Source organism: Lithobates pipiens, unplaced genomic scaffold, assembly GCF_037356315.1.
Source record: "Lithobates pipiens isolate NorthernLeopardFrog02 unplaced genomic scaffold, aLitPip1_a1.2 Scaffold_28, whole genome shotgun sequence".
In the NCBI taxonomy this organism is placed as follows: domain Eukaryota; kingdom Metazoa; phylum Chordata; class Amphibia; order Anura; family Ranidae; genus Lithobates; species Lithobates pipiens.
In genome coordinates, this window is record NW_027507789.1 from 20004367 (window position 1) to 20030620 (window position 26254).

The following is a 26254-nucleotide window of genomic DNA, read 5'->3' on the forward strand; positions in this document are numbered from 1 at the left end:
TGCAGTCAATTGAAGAATCAGCTCGATTGAGGACATCGCTGGATCCCAAGACAAATTGTTAACTAAAAGTCAGCAGCTACATTTGTAGCTGCTGAATTTTGGGGGAGCCTGGCTTTTTTTTATTCCTCCTAAAAACAGTGCTCGACGTGGCTGTCTACCCTCCCATAGCCTCACAGCCGTATTTATCTGCAGCATGAGACCCCAGACACTGCTACCTCTGGCTGTTAGTGAAGTTTGTCAATGCCGTTTCTACCAAGCTGGTCACCCCCACAATGCAGAACACGGCATTGTAAATCCCCAACAGGGAAAATATCAGCTACAGACAATACTAGTGACTAGTTTGCTCCTGGCTTTTAGGCTTCATATACATGGGTTTTACAACCTCTCCTGAACGATTTAACTTGATAGTAAACAATGTTTAAGACATCGTTTTGCTGCGTTTACATGCTGCGTTTTGAAGAGTTAAAGCGGGAGTTCCGCTGTTATGTTTAAAAGCCAGCAGCTACAAATACTGCAGCTGCTGACTTAAAATAAGGACACTTACCTGGCCAGCGTGCCCGCGATGTCGGCACCCGAAGCCTATCTGTCGATGGTGGCGGCAGCACCCGAGACTATCTTGGCTATGGGAACCAGGAAGTGGAGCCTTGCGGCTTCATTTCCTGGTTCCCTACTGCGCATGCGTGAGTCACGCTGGGCAATAAGGATGGTCCCCGCTGTCTCTGGGATCAGCGTGTTTCCCAGCAGACAGCGGGGGACCTGCGGAAAGGGGAGTAGATTCTGCGGATATCTATGCCGGAAGTGGGTGCAGATACCTGTACATGTACCTGCACCCCCCTCCCCCCTGAAAGGTGCCAATTGTGGTGCCGGATGGGGGTTCCAATGAGCGGAAGCTCCACTTTAGGGTGGAGCTCTGCTTTAAAAATAAATAAATCAAAACAAGCAAAAAATAAAAACTGAAAGTTACTGCATTTAGCACTCAAAATGCTTCTAAATACAGCTTCTGAACTTTTTTGCATTCAAAAAAAGCCTCTAAAGTCAACTGCCTAGAAACACTTAGACTGTACACGTATCAACCTAACAGGAGCACTCAGGAGCAGCTACAAAATGGTTAACCGCTCCTAAACATCCGTTTAGCAGCAGTGTACATGAGGCCTCAGGGAAAGCTTACAGATTAAAAGTCCAAGATCTATATTGGGGTACAATACAGCAGCTCTGGATGCATGATGTGCTACAGAGGGAATTTGTAGACACCTATAAGATAAACTCCAGTCCCTTTAAGCTGTAATGAAAGTGATCCAATGCCGCTTTAGCAAGGCAAAGCTCAGCAATTACAAGATGCAACGTGGGATTAAGCTTTGTTTAGCTAAGGTAATTGCATGTTAATTTGCCCTGGAGAGCACAAGCATGACTGGGATCATATGCAGCTTTTAAAAGCTGTATTAAATTGGTTCAGTTTTCTGTAAACAGTAGCAGAAATAATCCTCCCATTAGGTAAACAGCCACATTCTTTAGATCAGGACATTCTGAAAGCAACCAGACTGGATTTCCCAGAAGGTTCCTAGAAGTCCATCAGTAAAAGCCACCAGTAGAACACATGCAATTTTATTTACTTAAAGCAGCAAGTAAATCCAGATCTGTTATTTACAGGCAAGTCATACCTGTAGGTATAATGAATATCTCCTAAATGTACAGATATCATGGTTCTGGCCCCTTACAGCACCGGAACCAGTGAACCTAGAGGAAAGGCTGTGGTTGCACACCACTGAAAGGTCTTAGGTTCCAAGCCAAGTATTTAATGTGTTAGTATGCTTTGCACACCATGCCACTGTCTTAGTCTTTTCTGAAGCAGTTCACCACTTTAACCACTTCCCGACCGGCGCACGGCGATGTACATCGGCAGACTGGCACGGGCAGGCAAATTGGCGTACAGGTATGTCCATTTGTATTTACTGCCCTGGCGCTGATCGGGACCCCCCCCTGTGAGTCTGGTTGCGGGTCCTGCGGACTCAATCGCCGTGGGGATATCCACGATAATCTCACAGGGAGCCTGAACAGGGAGATGAAGTAAACAGCATCTCCCCGTTCTGCCTAGCAACAAGGGACACTGATCTCCGCTCCGTGATTGGAGCAGAGATCAGTGTTCACAAACAGCCCAGCCCCCCCCCCCCCCAGTTAGTAACAAGCCCCTAGGACACACTTGACCCCTACAATGCCACCCCCTGGTTAACCCCTTCACTGCCAGTGTCATTTACACAGGAATCAGTGCATTTGTATAACACCGATTGCTGTATAAATGACAATGGTCCCAAAAGTGTTAGAAATGTCTGATGTGTCCACCATAATTTCGCATGCACAATAAAAAAAAAATTCCCGATACATTAGTCTACATTTTTTTTTTACCAAAATCGCAATAAGCGATTATTGATTGGTTTGCGCAAAATTTATAGCGTTTACAAAATAGGGGATAGTTATAGCATTTTTATAATTTTTCCTCTACTAGTAACGGGGGCTACTAGAAAAAAAAATTATAAAAATGCCATAAAACTATCCCCTATTTTGTAAACGCTATAAATTTTGCACAAACCAATCAATCGCTTATTGCAATTTTTTTACCAAAAATATGTAGACGAATATGTATCGGCCTAAACTGAAGAAAAAAGGTTTATATATTTTTGGGGGATATTATAGCAAAAAAATAAATGCGCATAAAATACGCAGGGGTGATCAAATACCACCAAAAGAAAGCTCTATTAGTGGGGAAAAAAAAAAAAAAAAACGTCAATTTTGTTTGGGAGCCACATCACACGACTGCAATTGTCAGTTAAAGCGACGCAGTGCAGAATCTCAAAAAGTGGTCTGGTCTTAAGCCAGGAAAATGGTCCGGTCTGAAAGTGGTTAAAGCTGATAAAGAATCAGAAAGTACTGGAGAATAGTTTGTTCTGTTGCCAAAAAGTGGGAACTGCACCCCCAATGCTGACCAGCTGCAGCCATGCCATTTAATAGGGCTACCGCTGACAAAATTAAGGGCCAGTAACAAGCAACTAGCTTGTCCAGTAAGCTATAAAAAAAAAAAAAACCTTTCAAGATTTAAATAGCTCAATGGCTTACTTTAAACACATAAGTAGCAAAAGGGAAGGATGATCAGTACGGTAAAAAATAAAAAATAAATCTGAAGGCACACAATGTCACCGACTCTTGCCACTGTTTTATTGGTGCTTTCAGCACTGTGCAGATTTACCACTGGTCCTTACATATAACCTTTTCACACAAACCAAGATCTGTGCATCATGTGAAGATCACAGCAGCTCTTTATATTTACAGGCACAAACTTTTAATTTCGGTACAGCATTGCATGTGCAATTGTCAGTTAAAGTAATGCAGTGCTGCATTTTTTTTTTTTAAAAAGGGCCTTTCACCCTTCTGGTCCTTAAGTGGTTAACCAGGATATTAGAAGCCATTAGATAATTGTGGTGTCTTTATGAAATAGGCAATTTTTCTACCAAGGGTCAACTGGCTTTTGCATTTCCATACAAGTCCATGAGTCAATTGTTGGCCAAAGGCACGCCATCAATTTGGAATGCTCGACTCAATGGCACAGGTCCCAAAAGCCACACATGACCAGTTTATCTTTTGCATCGTTAAAGAGGGCCTAAAAAAAAAAAAAATAAAATAAAAAAAAAGTAAAAGTCAGCAGCTGCAAACACTGCAGCTGCTGACTTACCTGTCCAGGGCGCCCACGATGTTGCCCGCCCGAGGCCGACCCGTCCCTCGGGTCCCGGCACCACCATTCTTTCTAAGGGAAACCGGCAGTGGAGCCTTGCAGCTTCACTGCCCATTTCCTACTGCACATGCGCGAGTCGCGCAGCGCTTTGTGAATGGGACGCACTGTGTTCTGGGACACAGTTCCCAGAACACAACGCGACGGAGAGAAGGAAGATCTCCGCAGAGGAGGAAGAGGCAGATTAGGATTATGTGCCTAGCAACAGGCATTTCTGGTAAGTAAAAAAAAAATTTTTTAGATTTTTAATTTTTAATGTATTTTTTCAGGGTGGCCCTCCACTTTAAGTAGCAACAAAAATGGTTTCTATCACCATAAGAACTGTCCTTACCTTCTTAAAGAGAACAATGCCATCCTTCCCAACTTCATATTTGGAGAAGGCAGCATCACTGGAAGTGACAGCAAACTGAAGATCATCTACTGCATCTGCAGCCTGCAGGAAAGCCTTTGCCAGCTCAGATTCAGAATCCTGTTGGAAGACAACACATTTTTTAGAGGTGTAACCAGTGTTCATATACAGACCCTGCACATTTGTTCTCAAAAAACCTTGCAGGTGAAGGCAATTACATTCCGAGATGTAAAGCAAGAACAAAGTTCTGTACATACCCACCACAAAAAAGTGACCAGTCGCCTTCAACCCCCAGTTCTAGCTTCTGAGGGTTATGAGCTGTCAGTGCCCAGGCAGCAGTCCATGGATGAGGGTGTACAGTATTGTTCACCTTTTAAAGCATTAGTTTTCAGAAAACAGCGTCCCTTGCAAAACATTGAATATTCCCTCTCCCCAACACCTTTAGTCTCTGCAGTAGTCAAAACCACTGGCTGAAAATACAGTACAAGTGAGCTAATGGCAACTTTGACAAATCCCCTTAAGCACATTCACTAGCAAACAGGAAGTGTGTGAAAAGGAATTCCTTGTTCACTACAGGCTGCAGTATGCCAAAACCTTGTACATTTAGGCCAAGCAGAGGATGGAGAGTTTTAAAGTATAGCAACTGATACAATATGGAGTAATAGTGGTCAATTTAAATGCAACTGCTAGGTTTCTCCAAGTACCACAGCTTACTGAAGCCTGCTAGCAGCTCGTTTTAAGAGTCACCTACATTTAAAGGTTTGACATCTCTAAACTAAAATCTGAATGTTTTAACGCCAGATCACTTCTGTAAGATAAAATGTGAACCATCCATACACTGTGGTGCAAAGTATTGATATGTCAAGATAGCATGCCAGCTCACTCAAAACAAATAGGCTTCCCTAACCATGCACAAGCTTAACATTGCATTAACCCAACAGTCTGCTTTGCTACAAAGCACTGCAAGGCTTTCAGCAAGATTACTGCAGCTTTGAAGAGTTTAAGGGCATGTTCAGCATGTACAGCAAACTTTCACAAACTGATGTTTTTTCCCTACAAGCCCCCACACTTTTAGGAAATACATGTGCTAGAACAGGGGGGCAACATCAGCACTGAGGTGAAACTACAAGTCCCATCAAGCTTCAGTCCCTGGGAGTTACGCTTTGGAATCAGTCTTGCAATGCTTCATGGACTTCATGCCACAACAGATGAAGTTCTGAAGATGCCTACTCGTGTGCTAGAGCAGTATGCAATCTCAAAGGATTATCTTCTCCAAACTGGGAAATAGTTACTGGTCACTGAAGTACAAGGTCATTCGCACTCCTTTCCCCTTACCTTAAAGAAACCAACAACGGCAACATCGTTGCCTTCAATGAAAGCAGTTACGGCTTCCTCATCGCTCAGGGTGGCTGCGGCTGGGCCGGTGCGCTTCTTCAGCCAGTTGACAATGTCTGCGGCATCCCTGCCAGCTGCAAGTAGATCAGAAAAACTTTACATTCAGTAATATTGATATAAGCCAACACAATTTTTCCAGTTTGTAAACAGTGGTAAGGAGTTAGAATTTCTCAAATGGGGACAGAAGGCAATGACCATATGAGTGATTTACAGCCATTTTCTACTAGTGCTAGTAAGGGAGGAAGGGAAGCCTCCACTTGGGAAAATGGTCCCACTGGCAACTAAAGATAACCATACTGGAGAGATTCCTTTGCTTCATGTGGTGTTCACACAGAAATAAGTCTCAAACAGAAGGTGCAAAAAAAAACAAACAAACAAAAAAAAAAAAAAAAAAAAAAAAAAAAAAAAAAAAAAAAAAACACGGTCAAAATACAGGTTTTGGCTTTTGATGTACTTTTGACCTGTTCCCTTAAACATTTTGCACTCATGGCTGGATCCATGGGGGGGGGGGGGGGGGGAGGAAAAAAATAAATAAAAAAAACGCTTTAAGCAGATTTTCTGTTGCTCTTGCAAAGTCCCTGGCTTGTTGATCAAAGATCAGTCATTGTCAAGTTTAGTGGTTCCTCTGGTTTTAAAGTCAACTGGCATAAATCCAGCATTACTTGATTCTATGTATACACCACTGCTATTTTCAAGTCTCAACATTTTGCCATTTAGGAATTTATATATTTTACCTCTTCATGTTGAAGCCTCCCAGCCCTTTGAGGTTTCTGATGCTGGAATTTCTGATCATGTGCCCACCATGATTGGTGATCACATGATCAGAAGAGCTCCTGATCTCAGATTGGAAGCTTACCTTTAGGTGCTGGGAGTGCATGCGCTTGGCAAAGCTCTGTTTACATCCTGTACACACACAATATTGACCCTCTTACAGATTAGAGCAGTATAGCCAAAGCTTGTTTGGCTGTACTTCTATGGATCACAGGAGTGCAGTTAGTTTTGTAGGCACTGCGTCATGACAATGGAAGTCAGGATCCGCCAGGTGCCTGGACCGACACCCAGCAAGCCACTGAGCTGGCCACTTTACCTCCCTACCCAGCCCTTCAGTGACCAAAGAGGGGCAGAGAGCTGCTGATTGACAGTCAGCAGCTCAGTTGTCAGAACCAAGCGAGCAGTGGTACTCAATCGTTCGGTTCTCTGTGTAGAGGCGCCAAGGGACAGATGCAGCATTAGACCGATGCTGCATCCAGCCAAGTATAAAAGGGGGGGGGGGGGGACACTTCTCAAAAGAAGGTATGTGGTTAAAATTACCCCTAGTGAACAGTGTGAATCTACCCAAATTATATTCTTGCCACACTTTACTGAATGCCCCATATGATATTTTCTGAAATGCAGGAACATCCTCTGAGGACCCAACCCTAGAATAAGTCTGAAAACTCTAGAACAGGGGGTGTCCAACTTTTGTTCACGTTGGAAGAGGAATCGTCTTGGGCAGCATGTAAACTACAAGAACAGGGGACGAGTAGAAAGTTAATGAATGAAAAAGGATCCAATTAAAAAAGTGTAATTTTGGTAATATTAAAGTAAAATAGACAAATCAATATCAGGCAAGATGGATGTAGCAGCCATTCTCAATTCACAAGCTCAGATATTTGTTATTTTGCTTCACCCTTGAAAATAGTTGACCAATATAAGTGCTGCTGAAAACAGACATAAGGAGCAATTCAAGAGTGGGAGATGTTTCTTTGAGAAGGTAAAACAAAAAGTCCAGTCAAATCTTTGGCTACATGAGTGCCAAATGAATGCTTTTTATGAAAAAAAAATAAATAAATGTTGGGCCGCTCAGTGTAGGGCTACATGTGGCTGCAGTTCAGACACCCTTGCTCTACAACTTCCAACCCATGGTGGATTGGTGCTCCCCCATCTGCAATAAGATTACCACTCAACTCTTCCCAAGTAATGTTGCTGTGATCTTGCAAGCTGCACATATTCAATTGTTTGAGGCCTTATCCTCTATAAAATGGTTCTCACCCCTGGGTGCGTGAAGGTATAATACTTTGTAGTTATGAACTAAAAGATCTGCCCCCTCAAATAGAACAAGCTTCTATCCTGCATATGCCAATTTTTGGGCCATCTCAGCGCTTGGCTTTAAATTTGCTAATATACATCTGGTAATCAGAGCACCTGGATCCTCTGAACATGCATCAACTTGTGGCGCAATTCCCCCTGCCCCAAAACATGCCAGTTGCAGATCATAAAAGGCCAGTATTGGCTCTGAGATTGGAGGAATGGTTACCAAAAACAAAAATGGCTGCCTATGAACACTTGAATCTAAAGCAGACATTCAAAGTGCCTACTGATGTCTCTTGTATCTCACTGGGGAAATTTGGAAATCTATGTTACTTAAAGCAGAGGTCTACCCTAAAGTGGACCTTCCGCTCATTGGAACCCTCCCCCCCTCCGGCGCCACAATTGGCACCTTTCAGGGGGGTGCAGGTACCTGCACCCACTTCCGGCGTAGATTCTGCAGAATCTACGCCCCTTTCCGAAGGTCCCCCGCTGCCTGCTGGGAAACACACGGATCCCAGAGACAGAGGGGACCATCCTTATTGTGCAGCTCGACTCACCCATACGCAGTAGGGAACCGGGAAATGAAGCCGAAAGGCTCCACTTCCTGATTCCCATACCCAAGATGGCGGCGGAAGCACCCGAGAGATCGGCTTTGGGTGCCGACATCGCAGGCGCGCTGGGCGGGTAAGTGTCATTTTAAAAGTCAGCAGCTGCAGTATTTGTAGCTGCTGGCTTTAAAAAAAAAAAAAAAAAAAAACACGGAGTCCCGCTTTAAAATAAAGGCCCCTTGTGGCACAAAATAGTTTGTGATCCAATACTTGAAGACTTCTCGGGAGGGGGGGGAATCCAGCTTGCTCAGACCCTCAAAATCAAAAACTATTGCTGTCAATCAATGCACTTTGACAAGACATTGAAAAAATGAATTTGTTACAGAAAGGCACAGGTTTCTGAAAAGTGCTCAGCAGATTATATTATGCACAATTACTTTAAGGCACAGGATATAATGAAGATGAGTTACCCGAGTATTCTTTTGGGGAAGATTTGTCTCCATTCTTAAACAACTTTATTGTAGGGTATCCACGAACACCAAATTGCTGAGCAAGCTCCGAGTCTTCTGTTGCGTCTACCTTTGCCAGCCGGATATTTGAACCTTCATCGTGCAGAATCTTTGCAGCTTTGTCATATTCAGGAGCAAGGGCTTTGCAATGTCCACACCACGGGGCATCTAGAAAGCAAACATTCACAAGTCATACAACATGCCAAACTGGTTAAAAAGTTCAAATGCCAGCTTTGAGAGAATAGGTTGGTTGCATGTTGGGCAGATAAAACCCCAGTCTTAAAAAGATGAACTTGATCTATGGCGGCATTTAGCTAAACTTGGATGCGGGAATGGAAGGGGACCTAGAGAGCAAAGTCCAGGCAGACAGCCTTGCATTTAATACTCATTAAAAAGCATTACAGAAAGCAGGCCTTGCCTGAGACGGCTTTATTTTAATAGCGGACCCTAAAAAAAGCCAAGGCAGCTGTGCTCAACCGAGTATTCTCATGGGAAGGGGCTTACTGCAAACCACCACAATAGTGCAGCAGGCTGCTCAGTATAACCCAAGCTGAACAAAATCTGTCATGGTCCTTCACACGAGACATGCCCATTCAGGGGCAAATTGTCTTTTCTAAAGCCCCCTGCACCATCTGCCCCTCCCCAACATCTAGCAGATCTTCAGGATAGGGAAGGTTAGATCTATCAGATGGTACTGTTGTCATGTCACGCCCCCATTCACTCTGTACTGCAGACAGAACATCTAAAGCAGGGGTAGGGAACCTTTTTTGGCTGAGAGAGCCATGAACGCCACATTTTAAAATGCAATTCCGCGAGACCCATACAATGTTTAAAACCAATTTTTTTTTTTATTGATTAATTGACTAATTTCAATTATAACTAATATCCACGTCATCTCCCCCACTGTAATATCCACATCTCCCCTACGATTGCTTGCTTACCACTACACAGGCAGGCAGATCCACGAGCAGTTGAGGCAGGTGATGATGACGTCACGTGCTGCTCACCTAGACCGCCGCAGGGTGTACAAAGATGGCCGCAGCTTTAGAGCTAGGCCGAAGCTGCTGCCTTTCCTATGGGCTCAATCCATGGATCAGCACACCATGCAATTCGCGATTTGAGAGGTGAGAGCCAGATGCAGCCATCAAAAGAGCCACATCTGGCTCGAGAGCCATAGGTTCCCTACCCCTGATCTAAAGTAATGGAAATCCCCTTTAACCACTTGACTGCTCACAAAAAACTGCAAGTGGCCAGTACAGGCATGGTTACACAAGTCATTGGCCTCCTGGGTTTGGGGCATGCATATGTGCGCTCTGCAACAAACCATGCAGCAATTGGGAAACTACACGTTTGGCAGCAGATTTCAAGCTGATCAGCTGTGTCCAATCAGAGTTCTGTGGTTACAAACACAGAACTTTGTACAGGGAATAGTGATCTGTCTGTTTCTCCTCCCTGAAAAGCAGGGAGAAGAGAGCCAGATTAGCAAGTAAAAAGCAGCACATTACATTTGTTGGGCACAGCAAGTTGCTCTTAGATGTTAACCCCTTCCCAACCAGTTAATAGTACAGGGTCAGTGTACTGCATTAGGCCCCTTCACAATTATGCAACTTGAAAGTCACATGACTTAAAGAGGAAGTAAACTGATGAGTTTACTTCCTCTTTGATTCCCTGCAAAGGCAAAGCATAATGGACTACTATGCATCGCATAGTAGTCCATTATGTGTCACTTACCTGACACAGGAGCCAGCGATGTCACCGCTGTCCCCTGTAGTCCAGAGCATCCATCTTCTCGGTGGGTCTCACTGCTCCGCCGCTGTCATTCGACGAAGCCGCGATGACGTCACTCCCACGCATGCACATGGGAGCCGACACCCGTGGCATATCACCGTTGACTGCGGCACGCTCAGTGCGCTGCTGTCTATGGCGCATGTGCCATAGACAGCGGTGCCTGCCTTTTGGCAAATCTAAACCGTGTAGGTTCAGGAGATATTTCTTGGACCTACAGGTAAGCCTTAATCTAGGCTTACCTGTAGGTCAAAGTGGTTTGTAAGGGTTTACAACCACTTTAAAGCAATGCCTGTGCAATCTTGAGGTCTATGTACCGAAAGTGGCATTAAAGTGGGATCAAAGTAGTGCAGGGACTGCTAAAAAAAAAATAAAAGTATTGATAAAATGGCTGAGGGACGTTCCCAAAACATGACCCATTGGGAGTACTTGAGGCCTGAGGTTGAGAACCAATGCACTAGAACACATACCATAGTTTGTAGATGCTACAAGTTCACGCAAACCCATACACTATTGGGATTTTTTTTTAACCAAAGACATGTATCAGAATACATAGGACCACATTTGATACACTATAGCAGTGATGGCAAGCCTTGGCACCCCAGATGTTTTGGAACTACATTTCCCATGATGCTCATGCACTCTGCACTGCAATAGAGCATCATGGGAAATGTAGTTCCAAAACATCTGGGGTGCCAAGGTTCGCCATCACTGCACTATAGCAACAAAATAGTGAAAAAATAAATCTCATTTGGGTATGGTGCTGCATGACTGCAATTGCCAGTTAAAGTAGCACAGAGCTAAACAGCAAAAACAGCCAGGTCATAAAGGGGGTAAAGTCTCCAGGGCTCAAGGGGTTAAGCACTTGTCACCCAAACACAAGTCCTCATTTAAAGATTTCTCTCCTATTCCAACCGTTCCCTGTTCCTATCAGTTTTGATGAGCATGGTCATGGATAGATGGCACTTCAATCTCAATTTTGGGGACAAACTGCAATAAAATAAACTGATAAATGTTCTACAATCTACATCCTGCATGTTTCTTTAGATACACTTAAAATTCTCCTTTTAAAACCTCCACGGGTCATTAGCTGCAAATAGAGTTTACATCCATATATCCCCCATGTTCCTAGACGGTCGTAAATGTGACATGCAGAAAATAAAATGAACTTCTGCACACAATCTCTGTATTATATGGCTTCTCATTTGATTTTATGAGCCGCCATTTGTCAGTTGTCACGACATGGCCCCGAGGCTGAACAGAAATATGAATAGCCAAATGAAAGCACAACCAAGCAGGGACAATATAGAAAAATGAAGACCGTTTCATACAGTGAGGTCTTTGGCCTCACCAACCTGTGCCCTTACCATAGAAAGTATAAACCTGGTATATCACTGTGCTGAACGGCGTGCAATAAGGTAGCCATACAAGGACCATCCTTCATTTGCCAAGCTGAGAATAAGGGATATGAGCGAGGTTTTAACTTTGTGGTATTGGTCCAAAAATCTTGATGTATGGACAGTCTTAACACCCCTTTCACACTGGGGCGTTTTTCAGGTGCTTTAGCGTTAAAAAAAGCACTTGAAAGAAGCCTCATCTGCAATCCCAGTGTAAAAGCCTGAGTGCTTTCACACTGAGATCCCTTTCACACTGGGGCGTTTTTCAGGCGCTTTAGCTTTAAAAAGGCACCTGTAAAGCGCCTGAAAGAAGCCGCAACTGCAATCCCAATGTAAAAGTCCAAGTGCTTTCACACTGAGGCGCTGCACTGGCAGGGCATCAAAAAAAGTCCTGCAAGCAGCTTCTTTGCAGCGGTGAATACAACACTCCTAAAGCGCCTTTTCCCATTGAAATCAATGGGAAGTGCCTGCAAAACCCCTGAAAAGCGCTTTTGGCAGCAGCGCTTTGTGGGTGCTTTTAACCCTTTATTTGGCCACTAGCAGGGGTTAAAAGCGCCCCAGTAGCACTCGAAAAATGCTGGTAAAGTGCTGCTAGTTTAAGCGGCGCTTTACGAGCATTTTTCGGGCGCTGACATTGTGAAAGGGCTCTTAAAGCACTCAGGTTCACATTGGGACTGTAGATGAGGCTTCTTTCAAGCGCTTTACAGGCACTGTGTGAAAGGGGTCTAAAGAGGAAGTAAACCCCGATTGGTTTTACATCCTCTTTTGCTCCCTGCAAGGTCTGCAAATGAAAAGCATAATGGGCTAGTACATTATACGACAGTTATCTGCAAACAAAGCCCGTGCTGTCCCCTGTGTGGGCCACGTCCATCTTTACCCTCTTCCTTCCAGGGCTGCGGACTCTGGCTCTGACTGACCTGGAGTCACGTGATGTCACTCCCATACATGCGCGGGAGCCGTCAGTCATGACACATACTGGGGGAAGAAACGGCACGGTTGTTTCTTATGATGATATCAGCACCAAAGTAAAATCTCCTAAACGGCCAGCTTTGAGATATTTCTACCACCTATAATTAGAGCTGGGTGATTAAAAAAAAAAAAAAAAAAAAAAAAAAACACACGATTTGAAGAGTTTTTTTTTTTATGGACACCGCGCTGGTCCTGAGGAGCTGCGGGCAGGAGTTTTTAGGCGAGGCTTCGGCCTAGTCCACAGCATCTAGCCTTGCGGACTGGCCCGAGGCTTTGGCTAAAAACTCCTGCCCACAGCACCTCAGGACCAGCGCGGTGGTGAAAAAATAATAAATAAAAAAAAAAACACAAAATGATTTGCTTAAATTATGAATCGATTTGACCTCTCGACTCAAGATTTAAAGCAATTTTTTTTCCCCAGCCCTACCTATAGGCAAGCCTTATTCTAGGCCTACCTAGAGGTAAAAGTCAACAAAGGGTTTACAACCACTTTAAAGCTGTTGTGAACCCCGCTCAGTCATCTTTACCTAAACGAATCTCCCAACACAAGTGCCATTTAGGAGATATTCACCTTGCAGGAGCTGTGAAGGTCCAGCATACCATGCCAGATCCAAGGTCCCGAGTGAAGTCATTGCGGTTCCAGCCAATCAGTTTGAGCTTGCAAATCCAGAAGCCAGGGGGAACATATCAGCTCTCAGTGGTGACTTAACAGCACTGGAGGGCTTCACTCCAAGGTGAGCATTTCATAATGTGCTAGTATGCAATGCATACTAGCACATTATGCTATTGCCTTGCTGGGTTCTCTTTTGAACATCTGCAGTTTACAACCACTTTAACAGATCCCCTTATCCATAGTACCAGACTTGCCACATCTGCTTCACCCACCAATTCTACAAAAGGTGTCAAGTAGTCATTGAAAGGCCATTTGTATCATTGTCCACGTGTCAGGGCTCAAAACGTTAAGTCCTGAGCTACTAGCCAGGCCTCAAGGGTTACTTGCCACTAGTTGCCCCGCCCCTAATCACACCCTCAAATTCTATGAATTTTTTTTTTAACTTCTGCATAAAACATTTAACTGCAGCCCACGTAGGCAGGGGAAGAAAGGAATTGCTGGCCAATCAGCACAGAGGTACATCACGGCTTTCATTTCAATATGTTCCTGACACTTGCTGGCACATACAGCCACACCCCCTGACTGGGAAAACTTTGATATACATCCCAGGATTGGACAGGTGATCTGTCTATCAAAGTCCCTGGACAAGGGGGAGGGGCTGTATGTGACAGCACATGCAGGAAACATACAGCAATTGAAATGAAAGCCGTGATGCTCCTCAGCACTGATCTGGCCACTTGCTCTCCCCCATGATCACTGGGAGAACGGCTCCCATACAACCCTCCCAGTGGTGCCCACAACCCTCCCAGTGGTGCCCACAACCCTCCCAGTGGTGCCCACAACCCTCCCAGTGGTGCCCACAACCCTCCCAGTGGTGCCCACAACCCTCCCAGTGGTGCCCACAACCCTCCCAGTGGTGCCCACAACCCTCCCAGTGGTGCCCACAACCCTCCCAGGCAGCCATAGCTCACCAGCCCTCAAATTATCTGCAAAATACAAGTGTAATTTGTGAGGGCTGCATATGTAGTACAATACTTCAAGTTAAACAAAGTTTGATTATGCTGGTTGGTCAGTTCTCAGTTGGACTGGCTTAACATTTTACTTGCCCGCTTTGCAATGCTTTTGCACAGAGCAGCCCTGATACTCCTTTCCTGTGCTCCCAGGTCCTAGTCTGTCCCCATAGCAAGCCTCTTGCTATGGAGGCACACCTGCGAGCTTGCTCCTGAGCCACACAGCCTGTGTCCATAAACAGTGCAATGCAGCTCAACCACATCCCCCGCTCTTCACAGCATTTGATTGGCCAAGTCCCAATGAGAAGAGGAAGGGAGAGAGAGGACAGCAGCCAGGCAGTGCTGAAGTGCCGACAGGCTCAGGCAAGTGTTTAGATTGGAGGGAAGGGAAATGGTGGGATGTTGCCTTAATGAAGGGAATGCATTAAAGATGTAAACAGGTTTTGTGTTTAAAAACCACTGCAAGACAATGGCATAATGTGCTTGAATGCATTGGCGGCCTCAAGAGGAGCACCGTCAATGCTGACAGGGCTTCCATCTTCACCCAGTGGTCTTCCTTTCCAGGTTCATGTGCTCGGCTGTCCAATTGGCCCGAGCTGCAATGAAGTCACTCCCATGTAGGGGGTGCAACAGATCGCCACCAATCCGTGAGCCGAACAGGTCACCCTGTTTGGATCAGCACATGCCACAATCCACGGAAGGCTCCATGGCCTCAGCCTTAAGAAAGGCCACGGCTTAGGCCTAGCTTTGGAGTGGCGGCCACCTTGGTGCACCCGTCGGCCGTTTACAATGTGATCGTTCCATCAAATGACAGAACGATCACTTGTAAACAAACCGGCGTCGTGACGACACCGGTTCCCCTCTGTACTGATCTGTACAGTGGAGGAGAGATCGGATGGCAGCAGTGCTGTGGGCTAGATCTGTAGCGCCCACAGCGCTGCTCTGACAATTGCAGGCACAGCCATCCCTCCATACTCTGCCAATACCCAGCCATGCTCAGCCAATATTACAGTGAGGGAGATGACGTGGATATTACAGTGGGGACTATATGGTGGTGGAATCTACAGGTTTTTGCAAATTTGCTGATCTCAAATATGATCCGATCTAGTTTGATCCGTTGCACCCCTACTCCCATGCATGCACACAGGGGCCATGGACGGTGGCACGGCTATGCTGTCCCTTAAGAGCACAAGCACCGTGACATCAGCGGCTGCATGCAGTGTGAATAATCTCATAAACAGTGCAAGTTTAGGAGATATCCACAGCCAAGCCTTACCTGTAGGTACAAGTGAAAAATTTTACCACTTAAAAAGTCCAAAAACCAAGCAAGGGAACACTTTAACTTGCACACATTGCAGCCAAATTTCCAGCACAGGTTAAAGTTCAACTGGATAAGACACGTGTGATACATGCAGCTGAGGCGCCATTGCATGAACACGGCTCCTGATGTTGCAATCAGATCATAATCCGACTGTTCAATGATTGCACCACACTGGACCCAACGTCACCACTAACTGGCAGATCCATTTCAACACAGATCAGATAAGGGTGCCCACACTTTAGTCTGACTTTAGGTCTCCATTTTCCCGATGGAACATTGAAGACCTTTCCCAAACCTGAAACCTTCTCTTCAAAGCTAGCCGTGTTAAGTTTGACATCAAATTTCAATTTAGCTTTTGTCAGTCTTGATGAAAAGGCAGTTTTAGTTGCATTTTAGTGGACTAAAAAAATGGTGTCAACACAAAACACACACTACTCACAGCTGAGCTTCTAATATACCCAAGTCTAAAGAGATTGCACTGCTTGTCAAGTCACCAGGGCACAACTGAAAACAATTGGAGCAAAATGTGAGGCCATTTGCTTAGATTTTCATTTTAAGAAAGCAGATTCTAAGAAACGGCCAATGGGGGACAGGTCCACTTTTCCAGCTTGCTGGATTCAAGGGCCCCTTCACTGTACGCACTAGAAAACAGATCTCCATGTGCTCTGCTCACACCACATGTGTGACATAGAAATGCAGTAGGTGTACTTTGCTACATAATTTATGTAATTGCGTTAAATTTCACTGGACTTTAGGCACCATTGAACTAAAATCTAAGTGGTGTATTGTAAATGCATTGCACGGCCCTAAGACCCCTTTCACACAAGGGCGTTTTGCAGGCGCTATAGTGTTAGAAATAGCACCTGCACCATTATCTGTAGTGTGAAAGCCCCGAGGGAAAAGTCCTGCCAGCAGCTTCTTTGGAGCGGTGAAGGAGTGGTGTGGTTACTGCTCCTCCACCGCTGCTCCCCATTGAAGTCAATGGGGCAGCGCTGTAATACCGCTGGCAAAACGCCGCTATTGCAGCGTATTGCCAGCGGTTTTAACCCTTTTTTGGCTGCTAGCGGGGGTAAAAGCGCCCCGCTAGCAGCCGAAATGTGCTGCAAATCCGGTGGTAAAACGCTGCTAAAAATAGCGGCGTTTTACCGCCCACGCTATGGGCGGTGTGGTGTGAAAGGGGTCTAAGAAAGCCAGAGCTCTGTATAACATGTATGGGCTGAACGTGTGGCCCAATGCGTTTTAAGCAAACAATCTGGAATAGTGAACAATTTTAGCAGCATCTGTGGGTTGGATGAAGCCAGGAAAGGTTATGGGCAAATGTTCCGTTGTTCTATACACTATATTGTCAATGATATTGGGACAGACCCTTTAATGGCATCCCAGTCTTAGACCCCTTTCACACTGGGGTGCTTTGCAGGCACTAGAGCTAATAGCACTTGCAAAGCGCCCTGAAAGCCACCCCTCACTGCGTTGGCAGGACAGTAAAAAAAAGTCCTGCTAGCAGCATCTTTGGAGCAGTGTGTATACCGCTCCTGCCCATTGAAGTGAATGGGGCATCACGGTTATAACACTGCAGCAGCACTTTGTGGTGGTTTTAAAACTGCCCCGCTAGTGGCCGCATACTGCCGCTAAAAATAGTGCAGTTTTACCACTGGCAGCCACATTGTCCCAGTGTGTAAAGGGCATTAGTCCAGAGGGTTCAGTATTGAGTTGGTCCACCCTATGCAGCTATAACAGCTTCACCTCTTCTGGAAAGGCCGTCCACGAGGTTTAGGAGTGTGTCTATGGGAATGTTTGACCATTCTTCCAGAAGTGCATTTGTAAGGTCAGGCACCGATGTTGGGCGAGAAGACCCGGCTCCCAGTCTCCTTTCTAATTCATCCCAAAGGTGTTCTATCAGGTGGAGGTCAGGACCAGTCAAGCGTCTCCACCCCAAACTCACTCATCCGTGTCTTTATGGACCTTGCTTTGTGCACTGGTCCAAATCATTTTATCATATCATTATGGTGTAGGGGTTGTGCTTGGCCATTTAGTTTGTGAAGGGAATGCTCAAGGCATCAGCATACCAAGACATTTCGGATAATTTCATGCTTCCAACTCTGTGGGAACAGTTTGGGGGTACACCCTTCCTGTTCCAACAACTGCGCACCAGTGCGCAAAGCAAGGTCCATAAAGTCATGGATGAGCTGGTTTGGGGTGGAGGAACGTGACTGGCCTGCACACAAAGTCCTGTCCTCAACCCAATAGAACACCTTTGGGATGAATTAGAGCAGAGACTGCAAACCGGGCCTTCGCCTCCAACAATGTCTGACCTCAGAAATAAGTTTCTAGAAGAAAAAACCCTCAAACATTCCCACAGACACTCCTAAACCTTGTGGATGGCCTTCCCAGAAGAGATGAAGTGGTTATAGCTGCAGAAGGTGGGCCAACTCCATATTGAACCCTACGGACAAAGACGCCATTAATGTTAATCTGGTTGCAAAGGCAGGCATCCCAATACTTTTGACAATAGTGTATATTATACACCAAGTGTGAGGGTGTGTAAACCATCCCATCGGAGAGATTTTCTTGTCCTGTAGATAGGAAGCAGCAAAATACTCCATGACACCAAAACAGGAATATTCCCCTTCTATCCTGGCTCTGGTGACAACTCCAGATTGTGGCTGTTCCTTTACCACTCCCGGTGACAGTGGTTATGACTAGGTCAACCCCCCCCCCATGTAGTCAGACAGCAACCTACACCCAAACAGGGTTTTAACTGTTCACCATCCAACTAAAAAAGTTTTGGCTTCAGATACAATAAGCCCTTACTTTAATATTTACTCAGAACTGTTTCCCTTCTAGCAGTTTATGTACTCCTTGGGCAAGGTTTGCATATTGAAGCTTCAAAGAAAGAAGAATTGTACAGAAAGTCCCATTCCCACGCTATAATGCAAAAGAAGATTTTATTAGAATTGCAGAAAAGTCAAGACTAGAATGTAATGGATCTCAGACACAAATATGGTGCAACATGGTGTCAACCAAGGAGTCTCCATCAATGAGCAATTCCTGCCTCAGACAAGTGACCACCGATCCTTTAAAGGGATTGTAAACCTCAGACATGAAATATGAGCAAAGCATATCCCCTCTATAGTGAGTACTTGTCTCAATTAAGAGCACAAGGCCATTTAATTCTGCTGCTTTGTTCCTCGGCATGAATCACGTCTGATAAGTTTTACTGACACAGAGAGAAAGGTGACAGAGGAGGGATCTCCAGCTGATTGACAGCCTCGGCTCTGTTCCTGTGCTGGGGGGGTGGAGTCTCTCCCCTCCAATCAGCTCTTTCCTCACTGAGCTCTGCAGAGTTTTTCAGCTGCCTACCCCTTTTTCTGAACTCCGCCAAGCTTTATAAATTCAGCACTTTGAATGGATGTAAAGACTGCAGATAAACATGTACAACTTATGTAGGATGCAAGTACCTGTCAAAACAAAGTACCTGCCTGCCCCCCCAAAAAATGTCATGTGGTGGGGGGGTGTAAACAAGCAGAGCTTTCCTTTTGTCGTGGAGCTCTGCTTTAAGCCATCTCTAAAGAGGGAACTCCTATGGACCACCAGTAGTGCAGGGGAACATTCTTCCCACTGCCAACCAACAAGGGTGGGCTTGCTAGTTTCCATGGTTTGCATTTCTTCTGACCATTGTTTTCTCATTACTGATTATAAAGCAGCCCTGGGTGTCAAATACCCCCCATGTACCCCACATTGCTAATTCTCTCATCCACAATGTGCTGCTCTCTCTAATAGCCCATGAGCTGTAGATATCAGCCGTTCCCAAGACATGAAAGTCATGTCAAGGGTTCCTTCAAGTTAAGGTTGAGAAGGTAACCCGAGACCATATACAATGTGTCCAATCCAAATATATACATTTGTAGCATACCAAGATGGTAAAGTCATGGCCGCAGAAGGCAGGTGAGCACACCAGAAACCGATCTGGAGGTTTATTACCCCCCCAGATGTTTTTCAGATGTCTTGTCAGCCCAACTACTGTGACCATGACTACCATCTTAGTATGCCATCAATTTACTATATTGGATATGTTACACAAATGATGCATCTGGTGCCCATTTTACCAAAATCAGACAATTTTAAGGGGGCACATCTACACCAGGGGGCACCAATGCTCATTATATGCAATACTTGAAAGCACTGGCAGAGCTAATAAAGGAAATGAGGGTCAGAGTGGACACTACATTGTGGTTGGGATATGCTGCAAGACAACAATTCTTATCTGGGAACATGTATGAGCCTAGCAGGGATCATTGCCATTACCCCAACGGGTGCTCAACCTGTGGGCCTCCTGCTGTTGCATGATGGGACTTGTAGTCCTGCCCCTGGAGGGCCACAGGTTGGGCACCCATGCCGATTTTCTAGATTAGGTGACGTGTCAGAATTGCTAACAAGCAATATTCGCCGCCACCATCTTGCTACACCCCGCACTCCTCCACAGCAACGATACCGAGAAGATTTGGTGTTTACAAATTAAACAGGATTTATTTTAATAGAAAATTACTTCGAACCCCCAAACTTTTTTTCTAACAACCTAGCCATTTTTTTGTGGCACTAAACCACCAATTTCAATGCGCTAGTTGGCTGCTAGCAGGGTGCTTTTACCCCCCCCATGCTAGCGGTGGTATAGCTGCGCTCGCCCATTGATTTCAATAGGCAGGAGCAGTGTACACACCGCTCCAAAATGCTGCTAACAGGACTTTTTAGTGTCCTGCCAGCGCATCGCTCCAGTGTGAAAGTCCTCGGGGCTCTCACATTGGAGACACAGCAGCGGCTCTTTCAGGGCGTTTTGCAGGCGCTCTATTTAGTGCTGTAGCTACGATAAAAGATCTCAGCAACACATCAATCTCCTTTAGATTTAACAAAAAAGGGTTCATGTAGTGCAATGGCAAGATTAGGTAGGTTCTCATTTTACACACTTTAGTCAAGTCTAGATTTGATTGTATATAGATTAAAATGTGTATGGATGAGCCTTACGGTGTTTTGCAAGGACAAGCCTACACACCCTGTACTGCGTTCAGCAGCTGGTTTGCTGTACCTGCAGGGAAAGTATTTTTTAAGAAACACGGTCTATGAAAAAAAAAAAAAAAGTGCTGTGTTTTCTGATGCATGGGGGAGGTGGGGGTTGGGCCTGGGGTAGAATACCCCCCACTCTCCTAGTATCCCCCCAGTAACTAGTCCCACTACTGCACCAATCCAGCCAAACAATCCATCCCTAGATTATTGATCAGGACAGCCCTTACATTGCATTAATGGGAAATCGAAAGGCGATTGTACAATCAGATGAGCAGCTTAAGGCGGGTTGTACAATCTCCTTTAGATAAGACCTTCCTCTTAGATTGCAAGCTCTAAAGAAGCAGAGCCCTCTGATTCCTATTGTATTAAAGTGTATTGTATGTATACTGTCTACCCCAAGTTGTAAAGCACTGTATAAACTGAATAAAAAAAAGGGAATAAAAATACAAATGGAAGAGTAAGAATAAAAATGGAATATAAAAATGTTAGAATAAATATAAGAAGAATAATCTGATTGAATGCAAATTTAAAAGGCTGGATCAGTGTCTACACAGACTACAACCTCCATGAGCAAATCAGATTGCAGTGTGTGGCCTCTCCTGTACAATCAGTCTATGGCAAGCCTATGACAGGCTGAGGCCTAACATTAGGGAAGTCTCGGCCTGTAGGGATGAGGGTCGGTTCGGTGGAGGAGATTAGAGTGTCAGTTCTTTGGCCCAGACGTCACGCCCGGAAGGGAAGGGGGTGACATGTCTACACAACTAAGTACACGTCAACCAAACTTAAAAGCCCCGCCCACTGGTAGAGTCAGCGCTCCCCGATTGGCTGACGTGTCCGTGCGTGCCCGCTCATTGGCTTGCTCCCCCAGTCACTCAGCACAGGTGACCACGCCCAGGTGTGCCCGGATTGAAGGCAAAGGAGGGGGGGGGGGGTGCAGAGATTACCGCACTCCCCCGGCTTTATCACAATGACTAGAAGTCACCCCGGTGCCCCACCCCCCCGTCTCCTTACTCACAGAACTCCACCAGCAGATAGTCGTTCTTCAGCGCCTCATCGAACGTGTCCTTCTTCAACACCAGTACGTGGTTCTCCTCCTGGATGTCGGCCTGGACCAGGAGGAGGACGGCGGCCAGCACGGCGAGAGCGGAACGCAGCATGACTGAAGACTCTCCGGGGTGTACGGGACGTGGCGCTGGGTTGAAGGAGGCCCGCTCTGTGCGCATGCGCTTTATATCGGCGGGACAGCGGCTCGTGTTGAGCTGTGACTGGGTCGCGCTCCGCTCCCGGGCTCTGATAGGACGAGGAGCCAGGGAAGGGGGCGGGAGGGGCGCTGAGTGGCTGGTGGGGATGCTCTGTCAGGAGATGCTCCCCGCCCACTCGCTTGCCCGGAGTTCCTGACAGGACCCTCCTTCTATATGTATGGACGTGACTGGGGGAGCATAGACACCCCACCGAGATCCCCTCCCCCCCCACCCTGCCACCATGTCTGAGCACATCCCCCAACTGTCCTAAGAGAAGGAGGAGGTTACCCATAGCAACTACTCAGCTTCTCATAGCAACCAGTTAGCTTCCCTATAGCAACCAGACAGCTTTCCTCATAGCAACCAGTCAGCTTGCCTACTGTCCTGAGAGAAGGGGGTTGCCTATAGCAACCAGTCAGTTTCCTCAAAGTCAGCTTGCCCACTGTTTGTCCGGAGAGAAAGCAACCAGTCAGATACCTCATAGCAACCATTCAGCTTCCTCAAAGCAACCAGTCAGCTTCCTCATAGCAACCAGTCAGCTTGCTTGCTGTGTGTCCTGAGAGAAGGGGATTCCCCATAGCAACCAGATAGCTTCAAAATAACAACCATTTAGCTTCATAGCAACCAGTCAGCTTGCCCACTGTCTGTCCTGAGAAAAGGGGGTTGCCAATATCAACCAGTCAGCTTCCCAATAGCAACTAGTTCGCTTCATAGCAACCGGTCAGCTTCCTCATAGCAACCTGTCAGGTTCTTCATAGCAACCAGTCAGCGTCTCCATATCAACCAGTCAGCTTCCTCATAGTAACCAGTCAGGTTCCCCATAGCAACCAGTCAGCTTCTTTATAGCAACCAGTCAGCTTCCTCATAGCAACCAGTGAGCTTCCCCATAGCAACTACTCAGCTTCCTCATAGTAACCAGTCAGCTTCCCCATAGCAACTACTCAGCTTCCTCATAGTAACCAGTCAGCTTGCCCATAGCAACTACTCAGTTTCCTCATAGCAACCAGTCAGCTTCACCATAGCAACTACTCAGCTTCCTCATAGTAACCAGTCAGTTTCTTCATAGTAACCAGTCAGGTTCCTCATAGCAACCAGTCAGCTTCTTCATAGCAAACAGTCAGCTTCCTCATAGCAGCCAGTCAGCTTCCCCATAGCAACTCCTCAGCTTCCTCATGGTAACCAGTCAGTTTCCTCATAGCAACCAGTCAGGTTCTCCAGAGCAACCAGTCAGCTTCCCCATAGCAACTACTCAGTTTCCTCATAGCAACCAGTCAGCTTCCTCATAGCAACCAGTCAGCTTCTCCTTAGCAACCAGTCAGCTTCCCCATAGCAACTATTCATCTTTCTCATAGTAACCAGTCAGGTTCCTCATAGCAACCAGTCAGTTTCCTCATAGTAACCAGTCAGCTTCCTCATAGCAACCTGTCAGCTTCTCCATAGCAACCAGTCAGCTTCCCCATAGGAACTACTCAGCCTCCTCATGGTTACCAGTCAGCCTCCAGAGACCCTGTACCTGTCTCTTCACACAGGGAGCCTTTCACCGGCCTAACACTGCAGGTAAAAGCTCAGAGAAATCCTCTCTTCCACATGGAGGGGATTTTCTTCCACATATTATATTTTATTGACTTGAAATAAACTTATGTAACAACACCAGGAAGAGTGTGCTGGCCCAGCTCCTCCTCCCTGCCTACTCCTGGAAGAGTCCCTACAAGGTGTCCTCTTACCTCCTTATCACCAGAACTAGTGTCCCCATTGGAGGATTTCCCCTTCCCTAACTGAGCCCTTATACCAGAACGTGGCATCGCCCCGCTGTGATCCATCGCCACACATCAGATCCAGCGCTGCCATCTTCCCTTACTACGTCTTCTGGAGCTGACTGGCTCATCCGGGTTCTTGTATCCGGCACCCAATTGATGTGCTGCCAGGTCTCCCCAGCTGATTTTTTTTTCTCTGCTCCTGCAGCCTCCAGGGATATGTAAAAAAAGAAAAAACGTTTTTAACCACTTCATCTCTGGAAGGTTTACCCCCCTTCATGACCAGGCCATTTTGTGTGATACGGCACTGAGTTGTTCTAACTGACAATTGCGCGGTCGTGCGACACTGCACCCAAATACAATTTATGTCCTTTTTTTTCCCCACAAATAGAGCTTCCCTTTGGTGGTATTTGATCACCTCTGCTGTTAGCTGATTGGCTGCATGTCACCGATCCACAAAAGTTTTTCAACAGTCATGTTCAACAGAAGTCAGTCATTAGATCAACTTCTTTTTTGAGCAGAAATAGCCAAAGACGGATCGAAATTCTTCTGGCCTCCGCCGAAACCAGCGAATTTTCGATCCATCTATGGGCAGCTTAACTCCCTCTGTCAGTGGGCACATGTACAGTGTTATTGAAGGAAATAGTTTGGGCCAGCTTGGTCCAAATGAACTATTTTAACTACTTGCCCACCGGGCACTTCCACCCCTTTTTCTGCCCAGGCCAATTTTCAGCTTTCAGCGATATCACACTTTGAATGACAATTGCGCGGTCATGCAACAATGTACTCAAATTACATTTTTATAATTTTTTTTTTCTTTAGACAAATAGAGATTTCATTTGCTGGTATTTAATCACTGCTGTTTTATTTTTTATTTTTTGCTCAAAAAATGAAAAAAGACAATTTCATTTTGGTTATAATAGTTTCTAAATAAATCGATTTTCTCCTATACTGATGTGCATTGATGAGGGAGCACTGATAGGCGGCACTGATGAGGGAGCACTGATAGGCGGCACTGATAGTCACTCATGAGGGAGCACTGATAGGCACTGATGAGGGAGCATTGATAGGCAGCACTGATGAGGGAGCACTGATAGGCACTAGGCATGTGCGCCATCAATAAATTTGTTTCATTTTGTTCCATTCCGTTTTGTATTAAAATTAATTTGCAATTCATGTCCAAAATTCAATTTGGATTCGTACAAAATATGAATTTTCTTTAGGTTCATAAACTTTTCGTAACAATAACGAAAGTTCGCTATGATGAATTTATCATTATGAGGGGCTCCCACCATCCCTGTGCTGTGCTCATTATGAGGGGCTCCCACCATCCCTGTGCTGTGCTCATTATGAGGGGCTCCCACCATCCCTGTGCTCATTATGAGGGGCTCCCACCATCCCTGTGCTCATTATGAGGGGCTCCCACCATCCCTGTGCTGTGCTCATTATGAGGGGCTCCCACCATCCCTGTGCTCATTATGAGGGGCTCCCACCATCCCTGTGCTGTGCTCATTATGAGGGGCTCCCATCATCCCTGTGCTGTGCTCATTATGAGGGGCTCCCACTAGAGGTCGACCGATATGGGTTTTTCTCTGGCCGATGCCGATGCCGATATTTAGAAATCATGGCGGCCGATAGCCAATATATGATGCCGATTTTTTTGGGCCGATATGTTAGGCCGATTTTATTTTATTTATTTATTTTTTTCCTTTTTTATTTATTTATTTATTTATTTTTTAATCCCCCTTGATCTAACACATCTTTCCCATTGGGGCGTTTTCAGGCGCTTTTGGGCTAAAAATAGCGCCTGTAAAGTGCCTGCAAAATGGCTCCCCTGCAGTCTGTGTGAAAGACAGAGTGCTTTCACACTGAGGCGATGCGCTGGCAGGATCTTAAAAAAAAGTCCTGCAAGCAGCACGTTTGGAGTGGTGTATACCGCTCCTCCACCACTCCTGCCCATTGATATGAATGGGCACCACTGCCGAAGCGCATGCAATGCGATTTGGCAGCAGTGCTTCATGGGCGCATTTAACCTCTTCCTTGGCCGCTAGCTGGGTTATATGTGCCCCACTAGCAGCCAAATAGCACCGCTAAAATGATGGTAAAGAGCCGCTAAAACTTGCGTTTTACCATCAACGCTCCAGTGTGAAAGCGGCCTTCATAATTGATACAGAAAATTTCTTACATTTAAACATTTATTAAACAAAACAAACCTCCAATCAGTTTACTTGTATGTATGATTTAGATAAAAAAAAAAAAAAAACCTATGTATTAAATAAAAACAGGTAGTCAAAACTTTTGGACGAAAAAAAAAAATGGGCTAACTTTACTGTTTTTATTTTATTTTTAAATAGTGTATTTTTTTCCCAAAAAAATGCATTTGAAAGACCTCTGTGCAAATGCCGTGTGACATAAAATATTGCAACAACCGCTATTTTATTCCCTAGGATCTCTGCT

General features: G+C 45.6%; 1 protein-coding gene across 1 annotated transcript in view; it reads right to left on the bottom strand.

Annotated features, from left to right (window-relative positions):
* Nucleotides 1-22023, bottom strand: part of P4HB (prolyl 4-hydroxylase subunit beta) — a 31187-nt gene extending 9164 nt beyond the window's left edge. Inside the window, exons 1-4 of the mRNA XM_077458850.1 lie at nt 21818-22023; nt 8611-8817; nt 5463-5596; nt 4110-4247 (exon numbers count right to left, since the gene is read on the bottom strand). Of these exons, the coding sequence (XP_077314976.1) occupies nt 4110-4247; nt 5463-5596; nt 8611-8817; nt 21818-21959 (621 nt within the window). The 5' untranslated portion in view covers nt 21960-22023. The remainder of the gene's footprint in view (nt 1-4109; nt 4248-5462; nt 5597-8610; nt 8818-21817) is intronic.
* Nucleotides 22024-26254: the final 4231 nt, after the last annotated feature.